The sequence below is a fragment of the Lagenorhynchus albirostris genome, chromosome 7 (genome assembly GCF_949774975.1).
Source record: "Lagenorhynchus albirostris chromosome 7, mLagAlb1.1, whole genome shotgun sequence".
NCBI classification, from domain to species: Eukaryota; Metazoa; Chordata; class Mammalia; order Artiodactyla; family Delphinidae; genus Lagenorhynchus; species Lagenorhynchus albirostris.
Window position 1 is genome coordinate 34,199,182 of NC_083101.1, and position 22,630 is coordinate 34,221,811.

At 38.1% G+C, this 22,630-nt stretch overlaps 1 protein-coding gene and 1 pseudogene across 6 annotated transcripts in view; both read right to left on the reverse strand.

Annotated features, from left to right (window-relative positions):
• NCBP1 (nuclear cap binding protein subunit 1) overlaps positions 1 to 22,630 on the reverse strand; it is a 44,735-nt gene that overhangs the window by 1,465 nt on the left and 20,640 nt on the right. For 5 of the 6 annotated variants that reach the window (XM_060154780.1, XM_060154778.1, XM_060154781.1 and 2 more), the window contains 15 exons: positions 17,555 to 17,652; positions 16,834 to 17,007; positions 16,545 to 16,608; positions 14,999 to 15,109; positions 14,207 to 14,271; positions 12,769 to 12,831; positions 12,451 to 12,525; positions 10,206 to 10,309; positions 7,873 to 7,995; positions 6,805 to 6,907; positions 5,550 to 5,643; positions 4,726 to 4,829; positions 2,677 to 2,791; positions 1,164 to 1,292; positions 464 to 577 (listed from right to left, as the gene is read on the reverse strand). In XM_060154780.1, coding sequence (XP_060010763.1) covers positions 464 to 577; positions 1,164 to 1,292; positions 2,677 to 2,791; positions 4,726 to 4,829; positions 5,550 to 5,643; positions 6,805 to 6,907; positions 7,873 to 7,995; positions 10,206 to 10,309; positions 12,451 to 12,525; positions 12,769 to 12,831; positions 14,207 to 14,271; positions 14,999 to 15,109; positions 16,545 to 16,608; positions 16,834 to 17,007; positions 17,555 to 17,652 — 1,536 coding nt within the window. The remainder of the gene's footprint in view (positions 1 to 463; positions 578 to 1,163; positions 1,293 to 2,676; positions 2,792 to 4,725; positions 4,830 to 5,549; positions 5,644 to 6,804; positions 6,908 to 7,872; positions 7,996 to 10,205; positions 10,310 to 12,450; positions 12,526 to 12,768; positions 12,832 to 14,206; positions 14,272 to 14,998; positions 15,110 to 16,544; positions 16,609 to 16,833; positions 17,008 to 17,554; positions 17,653 to 22,630) is intronic. The other variant, XM_060154779.1, reaches the window with a different exon arrangement.
• On the reverse strand, positions 18,757 to 20,376 carry LOC132522835 (ras GTPase-activating protein-binding protein 1-like; annotated as a pseudogene).

Consider the following 22,630-nt stretch of genomic DNA (forward strand, 5'->3'; position numbering starts at 1 on the left):
GGGGTGTTAGTATCTGAAGATACAAAGGATTAGTTTCACTCTCTTATAGATCTTTTTTCTTTTTTTTTTCCTTACAGATCTTTAAATCTAGCAGAGAGTAGGTGTTGCATTTTGCTTTCTATAAGGACCTCAGAGAACTTAAATAGTGCCTCCAGAAACAAGGTTATCATCTGCACATTGAATTTACAGTGATTCTTAAAACCTGATTACTCTTCCCTTAGCATTTTTTTCTCTATATGTTGTATTACAGCTAGGCTCTCCAAAGAGAATGGCAATTAGGAGTCTGAATGATACAGAGCCAATTTAAGCCTAAATATTGTGATGAGCAGCAGTAGGAACAAATGGACACTAAGGGGCTTACAGGTACTGCATAACCTCCTGACAGATTTGATGACTTTTTGAAATGGAAAATCCCTGTGGCTGGGAATAATGATGTTTATTATATAATCAGTTTTCCACAAACCTGTAGGAAGATCTGCTGGAGCCTCTCTATACAGTTCTTATACCACGGTGTTAATACACTGGTCCCGTCAGTTTCACATCGTACCAAGTGCTCAGTCAAGATCATGATAAAACGCTGGAAATGGGGTACAAAGTTCCAGAGGTGTCAGAAAAAATTCTTATACTTCGGAAACAATCAAATTTTTGACCAAGAGACCTCAAAGGTATTGCTTGTTTCACCCTTTGTGGTGTGTATTCATAACTTTCATAATTCAATAAATACTGTCAGTGTAGAAAAGCAGTGATAATGAGTTAGTACATCGTTTTTGGCAATACCCGAAGACCTTTAATGTCTAGATTAACTTATGCTAGTAATTTTTCTTAGAACCTGTTCTAAGGACATGATCAGAAATGTTAACAGGAGTGTATACACAAAAATCTTCAGGAAGGAAAACAATCAATAAATAGATCAACAATTGGGAATAATTAAATATGAAAGAGGTATTTAACAGTAGTATCCATTTTTTTTAAAGCAAGGAGAAATGCTCATGCAAGAATGCTCATTAAGTAAATAACAGAATTACTTTTATTTTTCCCTTAGAAACTTTTATATATTTAAGATCTTATAAATGAATATGTATTACTTCTGTGATAAAAACATTTTTTAAAACTAAAGAAATGTACTGTTTCTTTGAACATATCAGTGTCCCAAGCCAAGATACCTGAAATATGACAAGGAAGAGATTCTTTTGTTCACTCTGAGCAGATTCCACTTTCTCCTGCAGTCTTTCTATTTGTTCCTCAAGAGCCCCATCTTTCCTGTCACTGCTTCTGTCATCATCATCACTTCGCTACCGAATGCAAAGGAACAAAGGGAAAACACCATTTAGGATTGCAGTGTATTAAATCACATCAAGCAAATCTAAGGATTTTTATTATGTCTGGTCAAATGCTATTTGAAGACTTGTATTCTATAGTAAAAGTACTCCAGTGTCCCAAACATACAGGCAAAATGTCCCAAGTCCTATGAGTACCTCTTATCTAGGCCAGGGAAATTCAGTGGCACTTGGGCAATCGTGGTAGATTTGCTATAAAGCAGAAGTAAGTTATGCCTTTTATAAGACAGCCCACTCAAGGAGGAAATACGTGTCACATTTTTCCTCCATTCAAAATGAAAACAGCTTTGAGCTCCAAGGAAAATATACAGCTGATTTTTGTTATTCACCATAGTCTGTTTTATGAAATTGCTGGGAATCCTGAGTTTGTGAACACTGAACTGCTGCTCCTAGGGGAAATACAGGGTTAGGGTCTTGGGAGCCTCTCACCACAACACTTTCATCATCGTAGATCTGCCCTGCCCTCACAATAGCCACCAGCCACGCATGACACCTGAGCACTTGAAATGTGGTGTGACTGAAGAACTGACTTTTAAATTGTATTTAGATTTAATTAGCTTATAACTAGTTACATGTGGCTGGTGGTCACCATATTGGACACCACATATCTAGAGACCAGAGTGGTGTGAAGTCAAGTCTCTGGAGTTTGTACATGTATAAAATGGGGATGATACCATTTACCTTACAGTATTTTAGATCTGTGTGTTTACATACACTCAGGTATATATGAATGTCTAGATGGAGACTAGCACTCAAACCTGCTCTAGTTCATATAAATCATTAAACTTGCTTCTACCCTCTACTCTGATAAATGTGCATAACTGGAAAATTCTGTCATGAACAATACCAGCACTGTTTGCTAAATCACAGGATACAGCCAACTCACTGTTTCTGCCAAATAGCTAAAATACTTAACTTCTTATTAATATGAGAAGTATGAGAAGTATCTTATAGGCCTGGGAGTGACCCCCCCCCCACTACCCCCAACCTTACTGGGGGAGTGGTGAACACAGACAATCTTCTCCCTCTTCCCCTCTTGCATCAGAAACTCTTATAGAAACACAAGTGTCCTCCTTCCTTCTCCTCCCTTTTTGGGAAGGCAAACATGAAACTGATCCAGAGATGGTGAACTATGGAGAAGTGAGGTTTGTGGCCTCCTAAACAGGTTCACCGTGCAGAACGAGAGAACAGCAGACCCCAGGTCCGTCCCTTCCTCCACTTCTACAAACAGCTCTGCATGATTTGGTCTCGAAAAAATAAGTTCCCATCAAGGTAATGAATATTCGCAAAAGTTTCTGGTATATTTTCTTTGACCATTTACAATCAACACAAGACTTACCCGTTTATGTTGCCTTGCGAGTTTTTCTTTAGCCTCTTCTAGCTCCTTCTGGATCTTAAGAACGTGTTTGTTCATCTTACGAATTGTGGAGTGCAAGATTTCCCAAACAAACAATCTTAAAGTAATAAGGCATTTGATTACTATATGTTAAATTCTACTCATAGAAAATAAGACCTCTCAACTTTTATAACCTACTCATTCTTGAGGTTTTATATAGCCTTCTGTTTTTTTTGTTTTTTTTGTTTTTGCGGTACGCGGGCCTCTTACTGTTGTGGCCTCTCCCTGTTGCGGAGCACAGGCTCAGCGGCCATGGCTCATGGGTCCAGCCGCTCCACGGCATGTGGGATCTTCCCGGACCGGGGCACGAACCCGTGTCCCCTGCATCGGCAGGCGGACTCTCAACCACTGCGCCACCAGGGAAGCCCTAGCCTTCTGTTCTTTAGGCAGACAGAATAAGGCATATCTCTCCAGCAACATTATGATTTTTCTTGTATTGTCAACTGTGCAAACATCTAGCTCCACCCATTACTCAGGTGAGCTTCCTGAAGGCAATATTGGGTCCTTGTCATTTTTCTTATTTCCATCCCCTACTAGACACACATAGAAGGTATGTGTATATATTCAATGAAATGGCAAACCAGAAAAAACAGGTTAGGAACAAAAATACATTTTCTCTCTTCTAAATGTAAACACTAAGTATTGCAGCTTGAAATGGAAACAATCTGAGGCTCATTTGCATGGTTTATACTGTTGATATTTAACTAGCACAAACTCAGCCAATTCTCTTGACACATTTAAGAATCTCATTAGTTGATAATAGCTATCGACTGCTAGGCTTTTAAGAATGAGATATTTATGTCAACTACTTGCTCAAATACCAGGATCACCTATAAGTGCTTTAAATGTTTGTTGCATAAATATGCATGTGCTTTTTAAGTAGCTTCTTAACTGCTTGTATGTCTATACATTTGGTCTCCTAACCCCAGGATATACAGCACAGAAGAGTACTTCTTTCTACAGATTTTGATTTGGACAATGACAGTTGAAGTGGAAGATAATAAACCAATCATTTCATAAAACTCAAGGTCTAGAATGTTAGCAGATAGGATAAAAGAGCACAGTACTTTAACTCTGGAAGGGGTGGTCAGGGAAGGCTTTGCAGAGTTAGAGTTGCAGATGTAAATCATTCAGGATAATGGCTAACACCTACTTGAGTTGTCAGTTTTTCTGAGATTTTGCAAATCTGAGAATGGTCTGACGTTGCCTTCATTTGTGAGTACCTACTTGGCTGGTATGATAACCTCAGACCACATTCTTTCACCCTAAGGATTCAGTTTATCTCAGACTAGTGTCCTCTGCCAATAACATACAATGAAGAGGATAAAGGTTGTGATGGATATTTATGTCTTTGCAAGTAATTTTCCTTTGTTTCCTGTTTTGTGTCAGCTCTTGCTGTCCCAGTCCTGATCAGTTATAAAGCCTATGGACTCAACATCATGTATAAGAACCAAACTTAATGAAAAGCCTCTTTCCTTTAGGAGGAATGAGTCTAGAATGAATCTTCTGTATTAAATCAAGGACTTTTATGACAGGTGAGACCTCCCTTCCCCAGAGGCATTCAGGTGCCCACCAGGCTTTCCTCAGTCCCTCCATGATGTGTAATCTATGACGGACTGTGATTTCTACCAGTTCCGGGGGTGCATTTCAGGTCCCCAGTGGAGCTGGAACTCCTGCCCATGTCCCATTGTCTAGCTGAGACCCTGCCATACAGCCTGATCTTCCCTCCCAATAGTCTGGATCATTTATAAGCATTTCTCCTTGATTGGCTGAGTCCTAAATCAACTTACGTATATCCCTAAGAGACACTGCAGCTGGACTGGCTGTGTGGATTTCCATTGTGCAAGAATCTTTGCCAAGTCCAACCCTACCAGATTGGGCCATTATATTAATATCAACCTGGTTTGGACCAGAATTTGGAGCTCATGTATAAGGGACCACATATAAACTAATTCTTAGAGAACAGGAACTTTGTAAAATAATCCGTATTACCTAGTAAAGTCACGAGATAGTTCTGAAGAGAAGATCCAATTTGCTACTGCAGCACAGTCAACAATCTGTGTACGAATCATCTTATCTACTAGTACAGCAATCATCTACAATCAGAGAAAATAAATTATTAGGGTAAATCACACTTATATGTAGGCCACGATAATCCGCCTGCTGCAAAACTGAAGTTCATTTTCAGTGGCTATGGAACTGAACAATTTAACCATTAGGTCTTAAGATTTACTTTGCCTTCTGCTTGGCTCTGGTACTTATTGTAAGAATACAAGAACACAAAGATTGAGCAAAAAGAAAAACTCTGAATATTAACACTTAACAATGTTTCTTTAAATTTTAGATGATATATACAAAATATATAATTTCCATCGAATCTTAAAATTTAGAAATACAAGGTAGTTTTATCACAAAAGTCTTAATATAACTCTGAAATTTATTTTAATGCCTCTTTATAATACATGGTATGATAATAGTGTATCGAGATTTGACAAATCTGGAGCTTGTTTTTTAGAAACTGGCTAGACTAGATTATTCTTTCCTACCCAACTGGAGAACCTTCCAAGAAATAAGCATTCTTATTAAGTACTTAAAATGAGCTGAGATATTACAATACCAAACCAAATCATAACAATTGCTCTTTAAAGAATAACTCAAACATCATTACTTTTTCATAGCACTAAAATTACAGATTTAAAAACTGTTCTATAGGCAAGAGTCAAATTTCATGTTCTGCAAACTAAAACGATGGTATTAACTGCCTTATTTTTATACCTGTACAATCAGCACCTCAATATGTCTTAAATAGTTTTTACCTGTGGATGGTTCCGCCAGACCTCAAACATGACTCTTAGAACATGTAATTTTCCTTCATCACTTTCAGCTAGGGTTTTGAAGACTTCATGAAACCTTTTGACAGTGGGGGGAAAAACACCACATACAAACTTATTAAACATTTTAATATTTTCAAAGCCTTTACAGTGCTACTCAGTTTACAGCGCAATATATAAATGCAAAATAACCAAACGTTAACCATTAAGGATATAAAAGGTATGATTAGGATTTCAGTTTGTATGGAATTTGTCATAAAATCTTAGGAAAATTATACTATCATTAGCCTAGGACTATAGTTTACTGTGTATCTAAGAATAGATGAGGGCTAAGGAACTAACACAGGTGCAGTATTCTGACTGTGCCTTCTGTGAGAATCCTGCAAGTCATATACAGACTTGGAAGTTGAGATGGGGTGAGGAGTCTAGTTTCTCTGCTCAACTGAAGGAATATTTGTATGTTCTTTCTTCATTTGGAACTGTAGGACGAGTTAGAAAGTTCTGTCTTTAGATGCCAACCTTTGGGTGGCTCCTAAAAATGTAGCTGGCTCTCAATTCTGCTAACCTTTTTTTAGGAAGATGCTTAGACAAGGTGGCAACTTTTTTTTTTAAATAAATAAATTTATTTATTTATTTATTGATGTATGGATGGATGGATGGCTGTGTTGCTGTGTGTGTGCTTTCTCTAGTTGTAGCGAGTGGGCTTCTCATTGTGGTGGCTTCTCTTGTTGTGGAACATGGGCTCTAGGCATGTGGGCTCAGTAGCTGTGGCTTGCAGGCTCAGTAGTTTGCAGGCTCAGTAGTTGTGGCACATGGGCTTAGTTGCTCTGTGGCATGTGGGATCTTCCCAGACCAGGGATCGAACCTGCATCTCCTGCATTGGTAGGTGGATTCTTAACCACTGTGCCATCAGGGAAGTCCCAAGGTGGCAACTTCTTGACTGTATATATGACTGTCCTATGGACTCAGGTTTTTCACTTGTTTCTCTAAAGGTTTATATGAAAAAATGTACATTCTATTGAATATATATACATGTAAACTGTGCTAACAGACTGACAGGAGCCATAGGATGGGGATTTTAGCTACCACAAACCAAAACCCATTGTATCAAATTATATGATAATACTGTTATTAAGATCTTCACAGTCAATAATTTTAGGTAAAAATCAGGATGCCATTGGTGTTCACCAAACAAAGTCCTGAACCCTCAAGACAGCATGTGTGTTCTTGTTGTACTTACTTTGCAAGAGCACTGAAGGAGTGGCTGAATGACTTGGCTGCTAAGTGTAGCAGAGTCTGTACAAAGACCTCTATTTTCAATGGGTTAAAGCTGAATCCTTCATCTGAAAAATAGCCCACAGTAAGAGAGTTAGGAAAATGTTTTAAGTATAGCAATTTTTTGGTCCCTTGCCTGAATCGCTAAACAGATGGCACACTCACATCCAAATACCAAGTGAGACATTCAAGCAAATGTCTTTGAGTACTAATAGATGATAAAAGACTATCACTGATTTCAAATACTCAAAATATAAAACTAAGCATAATCTTAATTCTTAAGTTTTTTGGGATTGTTTCCCTAATTCTTCTATATGATCCATTTCTTTTTACAAATACCACATAGATTTCCTTGTTCTTCTCTCTCTACATGGTGGCAAGATAATAAATATAGTAAAAGAAAAAAATACAGTAAGCCCTTAACAGTTAGGTCTATGTCCTGTTTGAGAATGTCTAAATTTAACATTTTGAATTATACTTTCTAAATACATTTTCTCTAACATCATAATACAAGTTTCTTAAAAAAATCTAAACAAACAAAATCCCAATAATAACCCAAACACCATTAATGTTTTGACTGTGTCATTTTTCTGTGCACGTCATTATGTAACACATCTAACAACAAAATCTGCCCCCCAACAAATGGTTAACCTAGTTGTCCCAGTAGACTTTTCATCTCTTTTACTGATTTTTTTGTTTTAGTTATTGTAATTTTCAAGATGTTTTAATACGACATAAAGCAAGTCCCTCTCATTCTTTTTGTCTTATCTGTTGATGATAAACTTATAGTTTAATTTGGAGAGAAAATCCAACTTTATAATATACCAAGTCTTTCTGGGCAGGAAACTCTCTAAAGTGAGAAGAGGGAATGTTTAAGGGAGAAGATAGCTGGGTTCTGGGAACAATGGTCAGGATGGACAGGCCAAACAAATATATTGCTTTATGAGTATCCCATGAGATTTAAGAAAATTATGTTTATACTTTTAACATGGCCCATACAGAGTTCCATTCAAGAAATATTTAATTCCCTTACCATCATCGTCATCCTGGTTAGGATTTGGTACATCTTTCAGAATGCTGAAGATTTCATCATTGGTTGCTTTACTTTTAAAGGCAACAGCTAAACAGAGGGCAACCGAATGTCCAGGAAGAGAGTCTAAGCACAGAATGGGGAGGAGAGTAGACCAGGTTTTAAGACTATTGTTGCAATTAGTTAAATAACTGAGAAACCTTAAAAAAAATTATTTTCTTTTAAAATAGAGTACTCTTTCTCCTAAGATCAATATTCTGTATAAAGATAACCACATGTGAAAGTTTCATTTAATAGGGCAATGGTTTTTTCACCTAAAATAAAGCATAAGAGGTAATTCTTGCCCCGATACTTCCTTAAGACGGAGCTAACTGAAATTCAGAGTATGAGGGGTACTGATCTTCCTCAGCGATGAGGGTGAGGGGACACAGCTGCAGCTGTCCTTTGACAGTCCTCAAATCCCTAGGCCTCCGTAAGCTGAGAATCAATGTATTCTCTTTGATTTTGGTCAATGTACCCTTCCTCCTCCCTTTCCCTAAGACAGTGGAAACTAAATTTGGGTTTGAACAACGTGAAGGCTGCCAACTTAAGACAGATTTTTTGCTTTTCTCTTCTGCTGAGTCCACACACTTGAATATGTGTAAGCCAGATGCTCATGTGCTTTGACTCCACATGTTTACTGGTGGTTAATACCTGTTGAGTCCTTACTGTATTATATTGTACTAGTATATACTGATATACTGTATGGCGTCACCAGAACAACTACTTTTAATGTAAGGTAGACAAAGAGGTAACAAAAAATTCTGACGTAGAATATGAGTTACTAAGCACTTGGAATGAATAAAGTCAATTACAACAGGTCACATGTGCTGTGTGCTTTTCTTGAAAGTGGGAGAGAAAATACGTGAAGAAAAACAGAATCCTCTGCCACTGTGACGTCTACATTCTAGGTGGAAAACCAAGATATTCACGTAAGAAGTAGCCAGAGAGCAACACAAAACTGGCTTGCGTTAAAAAATATTTAAAAGACTGGAGCTTGGGCTAGACCCTGGAAAGAGAACAGGAATCAGAAGAGAAAGGGCTTTCTAGAATGGGATAATGGCACAAAGGCAAACGCAAGAAAGCATAGAAGAAATAAAAAAGGAAGTGGGCCTGGCTGGAGTGGAGGTTCGTTTGAGAAGAACTGACAAATCATAAAGTAGGAATGACAAGAGGGCCTTAAGTGTTAGGCTGAGTTATTTCTATGGAAAAAAAGAAAGCTCAGTGTTCAACAAAAGTCTGAACTCTTTGATATCAAAGACTGTACCTTATGGTTCTCTGAGCCAGTACAAAGCAGAAATCAAAACTTGGCACTTACAAGTACCACATCAAGCTTTGCTTTTTCAGGAAAAGACAGTGGTCAAGAGCAGGGCTGCTCAGTATCTGACTCTGGGCTTTACCACTCAAAGCAATCTCACTCTGGCTCTTTGAAGCCATTTCCTCATTGTAAAATTTGTAAAATAAACATACCTATTTCTCAGAGTTGTTTTAAGGAATACGTGACATTGTAACATAGGAAATGTACTTAGCATTGGAACCAACTGAGTTTATTTCAAGGAAAACAGGTGTAGTCTGAGGTGCAGGTGGAGAACCAGGGGTACAATATGAGAAGGCAAGGGAGAGGAGTGAGTTTCAAGATGCAAAGAACTGCTACACAACACGAACTGGAAGGCTCATGGAGGAGCTGTGTTCAGTGCCATGTGAAAAGACTAACTTGGAAACTCCACACCTAACTCTCTACCAGTGCTCACCAATGTACAACCTTACCTTCATTAAGTGTAAAGCACAAAATGGCATATCAAATTATATAGCCCCCCCCTCGATTTATAGTGCAACCTCAGAAATGATGTGACCAAAAAGTAAGAAAAGCATGTTCAAGAATTTACTTCTAGCGGCATACTGCTGGTCAAAATACAGTCTATGTGCACCTGAACTGTTACCAGATATTAATCAGTTCGAGTAATCTCCATTGCCATGACAAACGTATTTTCATTCTATTAAGTTCTGGCTATAAATTCATCTTGCTGTACTTAGCAACATTTAAAATAATGTCATGGATATAACATTATAAACAATATTAAAAGAAAAAAGTAACAAGCCAGTAATAACTAAGTAAATCATAATAAACCTTCAAAATGATAGCAAATAAAACAATAGAGGTTAGTGAGAAATCACCTTTCAAACAGAAAATATAAACCCAAGAAGAGAAAAAGTTCACTTTCTCCACCTTAGATAACCGACTTAAGAGAATACTTGCATTAGTACCTTTTAAAAACAGGATTTGTTTTATTACTTACTGCTACTTTCATCTCCATACTTGTAAATGCAGGTTGGGTTTGCAGGACATAGAGCTGAGAAGGTAGGAGGGACAATATCTAATATACGCTGATGGTAAGACAACCTACAATACAAATAAGAGCCTCAGAAAATATCATTCATCAGTTCCATTCTTCAGTAACATCCAACTTACCCAGAAGGTCACAATCTCCAACACCCCGGACTCAGCTGGCAACCAAGAAATAAAAGAGGACAACAAGTCTTTTAAACTGTTGTCTAGGCCAGCACGAGAACTCAGGCCTTCTTCAAAACTTACTGGTTTGCACTAGGTGTGGGCCACTGGGTCCACAAGCCTGGAGGCCAGGTATGTGGGGTGGTGATGGTGGGGTGGGATGAGGTAGAGGAAACCGTTTGTATGGTTGGGAGACTGGTTATATTGCAGCAAATAAATACTTATTGAGGCTAATGGGAACCAGGTTTCTTAATGCCTGCAAAGGTATTTACAAATCATGGCAAAGGGGAAGGCTAGGAAAAAAATGAGATGTTTGGTTGGAATTGGAGGGATACACACATCTAAGTGGATATAAAAATAGTTACAGATGTGTGTGTGTGTGTAGAAATATATTCACTACCCTTGTCCATCCAGAGGGCCTAGAACCAATGACACCCCAATAGTAACAAGCACATCAAGTGTCCAGACCTTGCTTCCTAAGTGCCATGCTCCACTAAAAGAAACTCGGACTCCTTGAATAAATAGATGATTCCAGGAAAGGGGCAAGGAAACACAAGATAAGCCTGGAATATCTTGTGCCAGAAATAAGGAAATGCTCAATGAATGGAGGGGGACATTAAAGAAGAAAAAAAAATGGACACAGGAGCCACAAGGGACTCCCAATGGACAAATCAGGGACAATCTGAGCATCATAATTAATAAAGACAGTAATGAATTAGAACCCACTGAATGAAATAGTCCCTACTGATATATAAACACAGGAATTAATAAATGGGTGAAAAAGGAAAGCTCTTTCTTACAGTAGAATGCCAACTAATAAATGTAGAAAAAATAATAGACAGAGAATCATCACTTGGCAATTACCACAGTGGTGACAGATAAAAGTACAAGTTGTCAGTGGAGGTCTGATAAAGAACAGGATGTAACCTCAGAGTATTTCCCACAAAATATTAATCAACTACAAAGGGAAAAAATGGTGAATTTAAGTTAGAGAAGCCTGACATGGCAATGTAATCAAGGTTAACATCTCTAGTGGTGGGACAATGCAAGACTTGAGTCATGAGGGCGCCATCAAGGCAACACAACAAAGTAAGGCCTACATTCTTTAAAACTGACAAGGACATGAAAGATAAAGAATAACAGCTGTTCAAGATTGACTGAAGAGGGCTTCCCTGGTGGCGCAGTGGTTGAGAGTCCGCCTGCCGATGCAGGGGACATGGGTTCGTGCCCTGGTCTGGGAAGATCCCATATGCCGCGGAGCGGCTGGGCCCGTGAGCCACGGCCACTGAGCCTGCGTGTCTGGAGCCTGTGCTCCGCAACGGGAGAAGGCCACAACAGTGAGAGGCCCGCGTACTGCCAAAAAAAAAAAAAAAAAAAAAGATTGACTGAAGAAAATGACAACTAAATGCTACACACATTCTATCCAAGAATTCTGGACCAGAAAGGGAAAAGACATTGTTGGGATGGTTAGCAAAATTTCAGCAGCATCTGTGGATCGTATAGTGGTATTACTGTATCAGAGCTCATTTCCTGATTTGGAGAGCTGTATGCTGGTCATGTAGGGGAGTGTTTTTGTTTTGAGGAAATATACAACCGACCATTAAAGGATGCTTGGACATCATATCTGCAACTTGTTTTCAAAGGGTTCAGAAAAAGACCAATATAAAGGGTAGATTACATACACAGAGAGGGAAAAAGGACTAGGACATTAGAACAAATGTAGTAAAATGTTAACTAGGGAATCTAGATGAACACTATACAGAGCTCTATTTTGGCAATTTTCCTGAAATCTGAAATTATTTCAAAGTCTATTTGACCAAAAAACCTTATTGGCTTAATTCACATAGAATCCAGATGGCATGGTTGCCCAAGTTTTTCAGCCTAAATCTTGATTACAAACTGAAAGGGAAGAGAGGTAGGTACTTGGATTTTAAAAATAATATTCTAGACATACATCACAAATGCAGAGAAGGGAAAAATACCCCCACAGAAATTAGAAGACCTAAGCCAAGGAGAAAACACAAAGAACTTACCTCATACATTTTTCTAGAACTTCTCTTACAAACTTTGGTTTGGGACTTTCTGGATCTTGAGTAAGACAATCTGACCTATTGAGGAAATATAGTTTTGTAAGTTCTTACACATGATCTGCAGCTATACCTAACTTGTACTTAGCTACAAATAGTTCCCTTCTACCTAAATTATTACATTTATATACATACAAAAAAAACCCTAAATCTTTCAGACTGTGAAGAAGATTGCTTTTATATTATAGTTTTAAATATTAACTTTTTTAAAAAAATGGCAGACTGTAGAGAGAAGAAAGATATAATATATACAACACTGCTTACCAATCTTCCCAGCTCCAACGGAACTGGAAGTTACTTAGATGATGGGAAAACCAATTAATAAACCTATACAGAGAAGTGGGGTGGGGGGGACAGAAAAGGATGAATGGTTGCAATTTATAACAGGAACTTACATAATCCTTCAGACAAAACTCGATTTCCCCCTACCTACAGCTGTATTTTCTCCTACCAGTTACCCTTTTCTGTGCAAATCCTGTAACTCACCTTCTACTTCAAAAAGTAACAGTCCCCCATCTCACTCCTAACAGTGCTATCCTTTTTAAGTGAATAATTGATATGATTCAAGTGCCTGTTTTATATCAAGTACCTTATATATGTTTATATAATTTAATTCTCACAATAACTTCTGAGGAATGTATTATTTTCCCCATTTAACTGACAACGAAACAGAGGTGTGAGGTGCAAAAATAAAAAAGATTAAAAACGTTTTATAAATGGACGAGCCAAAGTAGTCTCTCATCATCATACCACACCCTTTCACCACAAACAACAAAATATACCATCAAAGCCCCCTTTTCTCTTAAAAACACATCTGATCTCTCTGACTAGATAGGGATCACCTCAGTAGACTGTTTAACACTGTGAAATTTTTAAGAGCCCAATGAACACTTGCTGAATGAATGGCATAATAGGGATGCCCAGCACAACTGATGGTTTATTAATTAGACTGGGAAAAAAACCTCAGCAGACACCTTCTTAAAGCACATCCCTCATGTATCTATAATTTCAGTCATTACAATTACTCAAGATAATAGGTCAACAACACAGGATAGCCTTTACTGATAATTTTCAAATATCGCATTTGAACAGCAGACATGACAGATTATGGAAACGTTCAATATCTGTCCTGATCTACTTTGGAAAACTGACAGAAGAGAGAACACCAGCTAATAAAGGTAGTACATAATAGACCTCACCCAGAAGACGACAACAGGCATGAAATTACCACAGCTATAAAAATCCAATATGGCCTTTTGTATAAACTGAGTCTTGGAGCTGTAGTTACATAGTAGCTAATTATTTTAGAAGCAGATACTATTCATAAACAAAAATACATATTATATAAACATAAATATACAGTATTACACTCTGCTTCTACATATGGGTTAGCATAAAACCTATTTTAAAAGCTTACCTACCCAATTACAGAGGGAAAAGTGTAACCATACCAAAGAACTAAACAATGCAATTAAAGAAAACCTCAGTATGGGCATCATTTCATGTTGAAAATTAAACTAGAAAGTGTAATGTTATAACAATTACAAGTTTTATTATATAAAGGATTATTTGTGGGAGGCAAGAAAGAAAAACCAACTTGGAAATTCTTAAAAGGTGATTGTTTTCCTTATCAAATTCTTTTATAAAGTACAGGGAGAAGAAGCTGCTAACACTCAGTACAGAAATAAGGCAATTACTATACCTGTCTACGCATGTAGTATTCATCGTGTCCAAACGCATGTATAACATTTCAGTTGCCTGTGCAAGCTGTGAATTTCAGGATAAGGAAAACTATACTCTCCTTGAAAATAAGCTGTGGTAGAAAAAATAAATAACATTTCTTAGAAGTCTATATAATGACTAATAATGCTGAGCTTCGTTTCAAGTAATTGATCTTTGAGGTATCAGTGATGTACATTTGATCTGTATACACCCATGAAATCGAGATAATGAGCATTTACATCATCTCCAAAAGTTCCCCATGCTCTTTTGTAATCCATTCTCCCTTTTGCCCCTCATTTATGCCCCCAAGCAAATATTGGTCTGCTGTCACTATATTACTTTGCATTTTCTAGGATTTTGTGTAAATGGTATCATATAGTGTGAATTCATATTTGTTTGGCACCTTTTATTCAATATAATTATTTTGCAATTCATTCATGTTGCTGCCTGCATTGAAAATTTGTCCTTTTTTTTTTTTATTACTGAGTAGTATTCCACTGTATAGCTGTAACAAAATTTGCTTATCCATTCTGTTGATGGATATTTCGATTGTTTCCAGTTTTGGGTTATTACAGATAAAGTTATGAACATTTATTCTCTTGGGTAAATACTCCAGAGCAGAATGGCTGGATTGTATAGTACATGTAATGTTTAACTTTTAAAGAAATGCCAAACTGTTTTCATGAAGTGATTTAAACCCACAAGCAGAAATATTTAATAATCTCTTAAAGTCAGGCCAAAGAGAGTACATTAAAAACAAAGGAAAGGATACAACTTGGGGTAGAGAGCCAGGCTGAAGTTTACACAGTTCAATGAGAAGTGTTGTGTACATCACATCAATGTGAGGGGGTGCTGGAAGTTGAAACAGCTCTGCAAAGATCACCTACAAAGGAATTACAAGTCAGAACTCAATTCAACAGCTATCTACACACTTCTACTATTAGAAACACCTCAATGTTCTAAAGTCTAACTCTATGGTATTCATAATAAAAAAAAATTATTTTTAACCTTTAAAATTATGCTCTTTAAAACACAAAGATCTACAATTGAACACTGTAATGAAGATTTCTTATCTCTATAACTCAATCAAATAAGAATATGCAAAAATTAATGCTTAGTTGATACTTCCAGAGAACTGTCCAATTTCAACTCTGGAAGTATCAGAGTTAATTCAGGGAGGTACAGTTTACTGGGGACTCACAGATCCACCAGAGTTTCATTCCTATAAGAAGTAAAAGTCCTTTGTAGACTCGGAGGATGGGAACAGAAGATAGTTATTAACTCATTCTACACTGTTACTATATTCTTGGTATTCCAAGACTTTTTTGCCATGCTCTCGTTCACAAACTTGTTTCCTTCCTCCTTATATAATGTGTGGACCATCTATCTCGACTTCTAGAGCCTGGTCTGCATTCCTTCTTCTCACTCCCATCTCCCATACTTTTGTATGAATTTCTACACATTTTGCACATTTAAAAATATGACTTATGTTTTGCATTTCAACTGACATGTCACTGAGTCAAGTTCATAGCCTAACCACACTCTCAAGTTCTATAAAGAGAACAGATGCAGCATTTCTAAGGAAGTACATAGGTATAGTATGAATAAAAAGTGAATCAAATGATACATAATTATGCTCACTTTGAGTATTTTAACATAAATGAATAATGCAATTGACAGTTTGGGTCAAGTGAAAACACTGTTTTTTGGGAAATAAATCTCTACAAGGTGTTCAACTACACTACTAGTATCATCCTTCTGTATGACTTCATATGGAATCAAAAGCATTATCTATTTTTTTCCACTTCCAAAACAACTGGCTCTTTTGATTTCTAAGAATAAATAAGGATTCCTACTTATCCCTACCCTGTGATACAGGAAATAATACACTAGTCAGGGGTATGCTAGTAATAAGAGGCCAGATAAACACAGTTAAAGATGGGTTATCTGCCTAAAGAATACAGTATTTTAAAATATTTAAGCCTCTTATACATCTGTTAAGTGGACAATGTATTGATAGAGTTAGAGGTAACTTACATTATCCATGATAACTATTCATGAATGAAGATATACTATCAATATATAAATAAATTATAGGCAACTCAAAATTCCATTTGTACACTGGGCTTAACCTCCTCTTTTCTCTTTACTGACATGGCTAACAGAGCTCCAAAATTGAAAGCAATTTCCTCTCTTCTCTATTAATTTTCAGCACCTGCCAAGTAGCAAGAACAACAAAAAGGCCAAGGGTAGATTACACTTTACAGTCAACAGAAAGATTCTGAAACTTAAAAACAAGCTCCACTTGGAATGCATACCTCAACTATGTGGTAGTTCAAGGGGATCTTGTTCTTCCCAGGATAACTCACTAGCTGTGCAGCACTATATAAAAAGTGTAATTTAAGTTTAATGAGTACACACAGATATATGAAAAACTAAATAAGCAGTTTCAAAAACAGTGTATGTAGATATAAAGGAAATCTTTTTCTGAAATGTTCTAGATTTCAGTTACTTAACTACAGCACAGATTATTTTGTCTACCATAAGGAAACTCTTTAATGCATGCAAAACTCCTTAGAAGATCAAAAGGAGTGTAAGTGGGCTTCCCTGGTGGCGCAGTGGTTGAGAGTCCGCCTGCCGATGCAGGGGACACGGGTTCGTGCCCCCATCTGGGAAGATCCCACATGCTGAGGAGCGGCTGGGCCCGAGAGCCATGGCCGCTGAGCCTGCGCGTCTGGAGCCTGTGCTCCGCAACTGGAGAGGCCACAACAGTGAGAGGCCCTCGTACCGCAAAAAAAAAAAAAAAAAGGCATATAAGTAATAATAGTAAGGAAGTATATTCAGATCTACTAACTTAAAATGTTTTATAAGGTAGACCATTCCCAAAATACTATATTCCTTTCCATTTTAAGATGTAAACCAAAACTTTCCAAGGTTTCAGAAAATATTAAAAATAAACTTTTCCAAAGCTTGATGTCTAACTGCTAGGAAACAGCAAAACCATTAGTATTCATTTATTCCCACAACATTCATACCAAAAACAGCTTGCCATTCAAGTTAAGTTGTCCAGAGCACATGGCAAATATCCATACAAAAGAGCAGGCATCATATGCATATTACTATAAAGCACTACAGTACTATACAGCATCCAGGAAAGTACTATTTGAGGGTGAAGTGCCTCCAGAAAGCTAGAGATCGGTCTTAGCAAGACAGGGCATCAGGAAGAGAGGAAGATTTTCTTACTCTTAACGTACATTTGCTCTTACTAAATCATCAAGATTGCTACTTTTTCTCCACTCTACTAAAAGTACCATGAAAAGCATCTTACCAAGTCTTCCTTTCCTTCCAGTGGGACTTAACGATGCAGTGAAGATTCTCTTCTATCACAAATCTTTCCACTGAATGACTCCCTGGCATTACAGGACCCTGGAAAGAAAACCAAATACATATACTCCAGACCTAGACAAAATATTATTTTTCATTTATTCAACAAATATATCAGAGCTTATTGGATGCTGGGGATAAAAGTTCACAAGTGTGAAAGCTCTGTATTTCAGCAAATTTGTTCACTTATGTCTACAAGAGAATTAGAATGTCAGCTATAGTGTTTTTTCTGCTGCATCTGACACTGTACTATCCTTGCCCACTTCAAGTCTTAAATGAAGCAAACTAAGTAATTTTTGTATATTATTAGTCCTATACAGTTTATTTTTATTTATTTTTTTAAATAGAACAAATCTAAGTTTATTTTTTTTATTATTATTTTTCTTTAAACAATTGCCAAGACTGGAATCAAAGATAAATAGAAGGCACAACAGTTTTGCTCCGGTTTTGTGTTATTCAGATTTTTGAAAATTTTTGGGGTCTTTTTGGTTTTTTTTTTTACAAATACAAATTAAACATGAAAAAACTCTACTTCAAAAAAAAAATCTAACAGTCCAAGAAAAGCTTATCAGTTGCATTCTAGACACTTAAAACCTATCTCACAGTTTAAATTTCAATGGTAAAAACAGGTTTTGGAACTGTTTTGCAACCACGTATCCAAAGAAAAACTCTACTAACACCTTTTATTCAGTTTTTAACCATACCAGAGAGAATCTAAATTGTCAATTTTTCCAACGGCAATTTTTCCACACCAGAAGGTAGTCATGACTCTCAAAGAAGAGACAGTTTGGGTTCTTCCTGCCTTCAAAATGTTTATCAAATCCTGTAATTCTCACAGGCTTTTGAAAAATGTAGAAAATAAGTAAAAAATATTCCAATGAATGAAACATACCAAATGTCAGTAATAAGCAAGACAATCCTTTGGGGAAACTGTTAAAAAAAAAATCCAGTCTGTATATGCAAATAAAGCAAGGAAATGCAGTCTTTTTTTTTTTCTTCTTTAAAAATCCATTTTTCCTAAAATATCATTCCACAAAACTGGAAGTGAAGGACTAAAAGGTGGGGGCGGGGTGAGAGGGGAAGGAGCACACACCAGTAGTAGAACTGTACAAACTTAAGCAGTTTATCATAGACTAGGATCAGATTCCAAGATACCAAAGGTTGGCTGAAGAAATCACCATTCTGTGGGAGCTAGGGTTTGTACTGCTGCCTAAAGATCGGTGAAGAGCAATTCACTGCCTTGGAGCAATGCCCGTTCCCACTCCAAATCCTGGTTTCTGCACCATGCCTCCACGGGGTGGGCCTCTCACCCCACCACCCAGCCCACCTCGAGGGCCCCCAGGTCCCTGAAAGCGGTAATCTCGGCGATCCCCTTCCCGGGCAGCTTGAGTCTTCTTTTCTTCCACATTCAGACGGACCTCACCTCTGAACATGATGGGCCTGTTGTTAAGCACCTTCTGAACAGGTTCAGAATCATCAAACACAATGAACCCAAAATTAGGTAATTTCCCACCACTGTTAATACGCAGCTCCACCACATTCCCATAATTTTGAAAAAAATCTTTAAGCTCTGATTTGTCCACCTCATGAGGCAGGTTGCCGATAAAGAGTTGGTGACTGTCAGGGTGTCTCACGATTCTTCGGGGTTCAACGTCACCTTGCTCACCAGCCTCACAGACTGGTCTAGGTCCCCTCTGGGGAGGAACATTTATTCGCTATTCTCGCACCCTTTGATCCCTCTGAGGCCTCTGCGGTGGAATGTGAGATTCAGGCTTAGACTCTGGACGAGGCTGTGAAGCTGGTACTTTAACAACATGAGGTGGTATCCCAGTAACTGGAACAGCTCCACTGGGTGGAAGGTTCTTACTGGTCACAGATGCCCAAGAAAAGGTTCTCAAGTCCTCCTGCACTGTCTGGCTATGTCTGCAGGCACTGGAGAACTCTTCTGAGCATCCTCAGGAACAGTTTCTTCCAATACTGGCTCAGACTTTTCCTCTTGGACTTCAGACACAGGTTCTTGCTCTGGCTCTGGTTCAGGATCAGGCTCTGGTTCAGCAACAAGTTCTTCTAAATGTTCTTCTAAGTCATTGCTAACAGTTTGATCATAGAAAGTTCCAGAATCATCAGGTACCACCTCAGGTGTCTGCTGTCTTTCTTCAGGTTCCTCTACTTCTTCTTCAGATTCTTCCTGAGGCTCAGTGACAAAGCCACCAAAGACCTCATCTTGGTTATCTGAAGATATCATTATGAACATAGAACTTATTTGCAACAGAGCCCTCAGGAGCAAGGACAAAGGTCTGCATGAATCTCCTCAAAGCCTGGTGGTTATTACAGAACAAGCCCATCACCTGGACCACCACACCATCATTCAGGGTGGCATGAGCATCGACATGACGGATCTTAGTGTGGCAATTGGTGAAATTTTGTGACATCACTTTCCTATGGATTTCTTTCTGTCCATAGACCGCATCTGCTGGCTTTCCATTTGAATCCAACCCCCATGGACATAAGAAGAGTTCTTTCCACAAAATCTGTGGCCTGATTCAACAGTGTGTAATACTGAGGCCTGGTTCAACAGTGTGTAATACTGTCTCACAAATTCCTGCCCGACCAGCAGGGGACTAGGCTTCTCCATAACCATTGCTTTGGTCAATTCAACCTCATCGGGGCATTTCGGGAGTAAAGAAGAGACACACAAGTTGCTCTGCACAGTGCCTGGCACACAGCGAGGGCTTGGAAAAAGGTTAGCTATTATCATCACTCAATATCCATGAACTCACTGCTCCCCCCTTACTCCCTGTAAAACCTAGGAGGAGCACTTCTGCTTCCCGAGTTGAGAAATTCTCAATGCACTTTCGTGTCCCCCACCCAAAGAAAAGCCTCCTCTGGTCTGGGTTAAGCTGGAGACCCCGTCAGGGGAGGAAGGACTCCGCGTGCGGGGGGGCAGGAGGGAAAAGCTACCGAGCCGGCCGCACGGGGCCCCAGGCCCCCGAGATCACCCTGGGGCCCGGGCGGCAGCCGCGGCTCGCTCTCGCCCGCCGTGGCCATTACAGTTTATTTTTTTAAACCATGGGACTGGATTACTTCCATAAAAAACATGGAGAGAGGGAAAATTTTGTCTCGAACACTATGTAGACATAAAAAAATCATGTATGCACTGAAAGATATCCACACTACGCTGTTTTAAAAAAGGTTGAAGAACATTATCTACATGATATTGTTTAATTAAAAAAATATGCATAGCAAACAGGTTCAATGAGTTTATTTACTTATTACTTACTACTTAATGGTGACTTTTACTTTAATCTACTTTATCATTTCTAATTAAAAACAAAACAAAACATTTTTTGAAAGCCCAGAACAAAAAAACCAAATCCTCTTCAAACAGGTATTTTGCATATTTATGCTCTTCTGGCAAAGGATGATGGGCACATTACAGAGGCAACACCAATTAAGTACAAATAGTACAGGAAAAGCAAATTTTGAGGTGCCATTCTAATGTTCCCCTAAATACCTAATCACAAAGATTCTAACAGTCTTACTGTAAATTAGACTTCCAATTATATATACTCTAATTAGACCATTACATAAAGTTAACTAAAAGCATTATATATGCAATATTGCAAGTGGGTAGCAAGTTGATAATTTTGTATATATAACCAATTATCCAACAACTTGTTACCCTGAGATAGAGTATACATACACTAAAATTTCCCTGGTCATAAGCAACTTTCCATAGAAGAGAGAAGACAGGGAAAGAAAACTCAAGTTTGACCTAAGGTGGTAACATTGGTTCTTATGCCAGTGGTTCTCAACTGGGGGAAATTTTGCCCCTAAGGGGACATCTGCCAATCTCTGGAGACATTTTTGGTTGTCACAACTGACATGCTACTGGCACCTAGAAGGTAGAGGTCAGGGATGCTCCTAAGCATCCTACAATTCACAGGACAGCCCCACAACAAACGATTATCCAGCCCAAAGCATCAATTGTGCTGAGGCTGAGAAACTCTGCTCTATGCTGACTGGAATGTACTAAGCAACAGGTATAGATAGTACTTTAGCCAGGCGAGTTTCTTTTCAGAACCAGCCCAGTGATCACTGTGCTTGCTGCCTGGGTATTAAAGTTAAGACAGTCATGGGCTTCCCTGGTGGTACAGTGGTTAAGAATCCGCCTGCCAATGCAGAGGACACGGGTTCAAGCCCTGGTCCAGGAAGATCCCACATGCCGTAGAGCAACTAAGCCCGTGAACCACAACTACTGAGCCCATGTGCCACAACTACTGAAGCCCGTGTGCCCAGAGCCTGTGCTCCACAACAAGAGAAGCCACTGCAATGAGAAGCCCGCACACTGCAAGGAAGAGTAGACCCCGCTCACTGCAACTAGAGAAAGCCTGTGCGCAGCAACGAAGACCCAACGTTGCCAAAAATAAATTTTTAAAAAACCCAAAAAAAACAATCACTCAAATGCAAAGGTATAAAGTAACTAAAGCACAGTTAAAATGTAAATTTTTATATCAAATGTTAATATCAAAATTATACATTTTCTTAATTGCTAAAGTATAACAGCTATCAACAACCTGACCTCATAATAAAAAATACATATATTTAAGAACTATAAAGTCAGCTTATACTAATCATTGGGATTTTTAAATTAAAAACACTTTATTGAGCACTCATCACGTGTCACATACTGTTCTATGCACTTTATGCGTGTTAATAATTTAATCCTCATTACAACTTTATGAGATATATACTATTATTATTCCATTAGGAAACTAAGGTAGGGAGGTAAATAACTCACTCAAGATCACACAGCTGGGCTATGACTAAGCCAGGATTAAAACCCAAACCTACTTGGCCTCTCAAACCTACACTGTTCAATTGTACACTGTGCTGTCAATTTACACTGCCTAAATATGATTTCTTGAATAATGAGGTGATACCATTCACTGAATTAAACTGTTAACTTCGCTGCCAATGACCCTCTTAGATAATAAACAACTCAAAATTAAAATGTCCC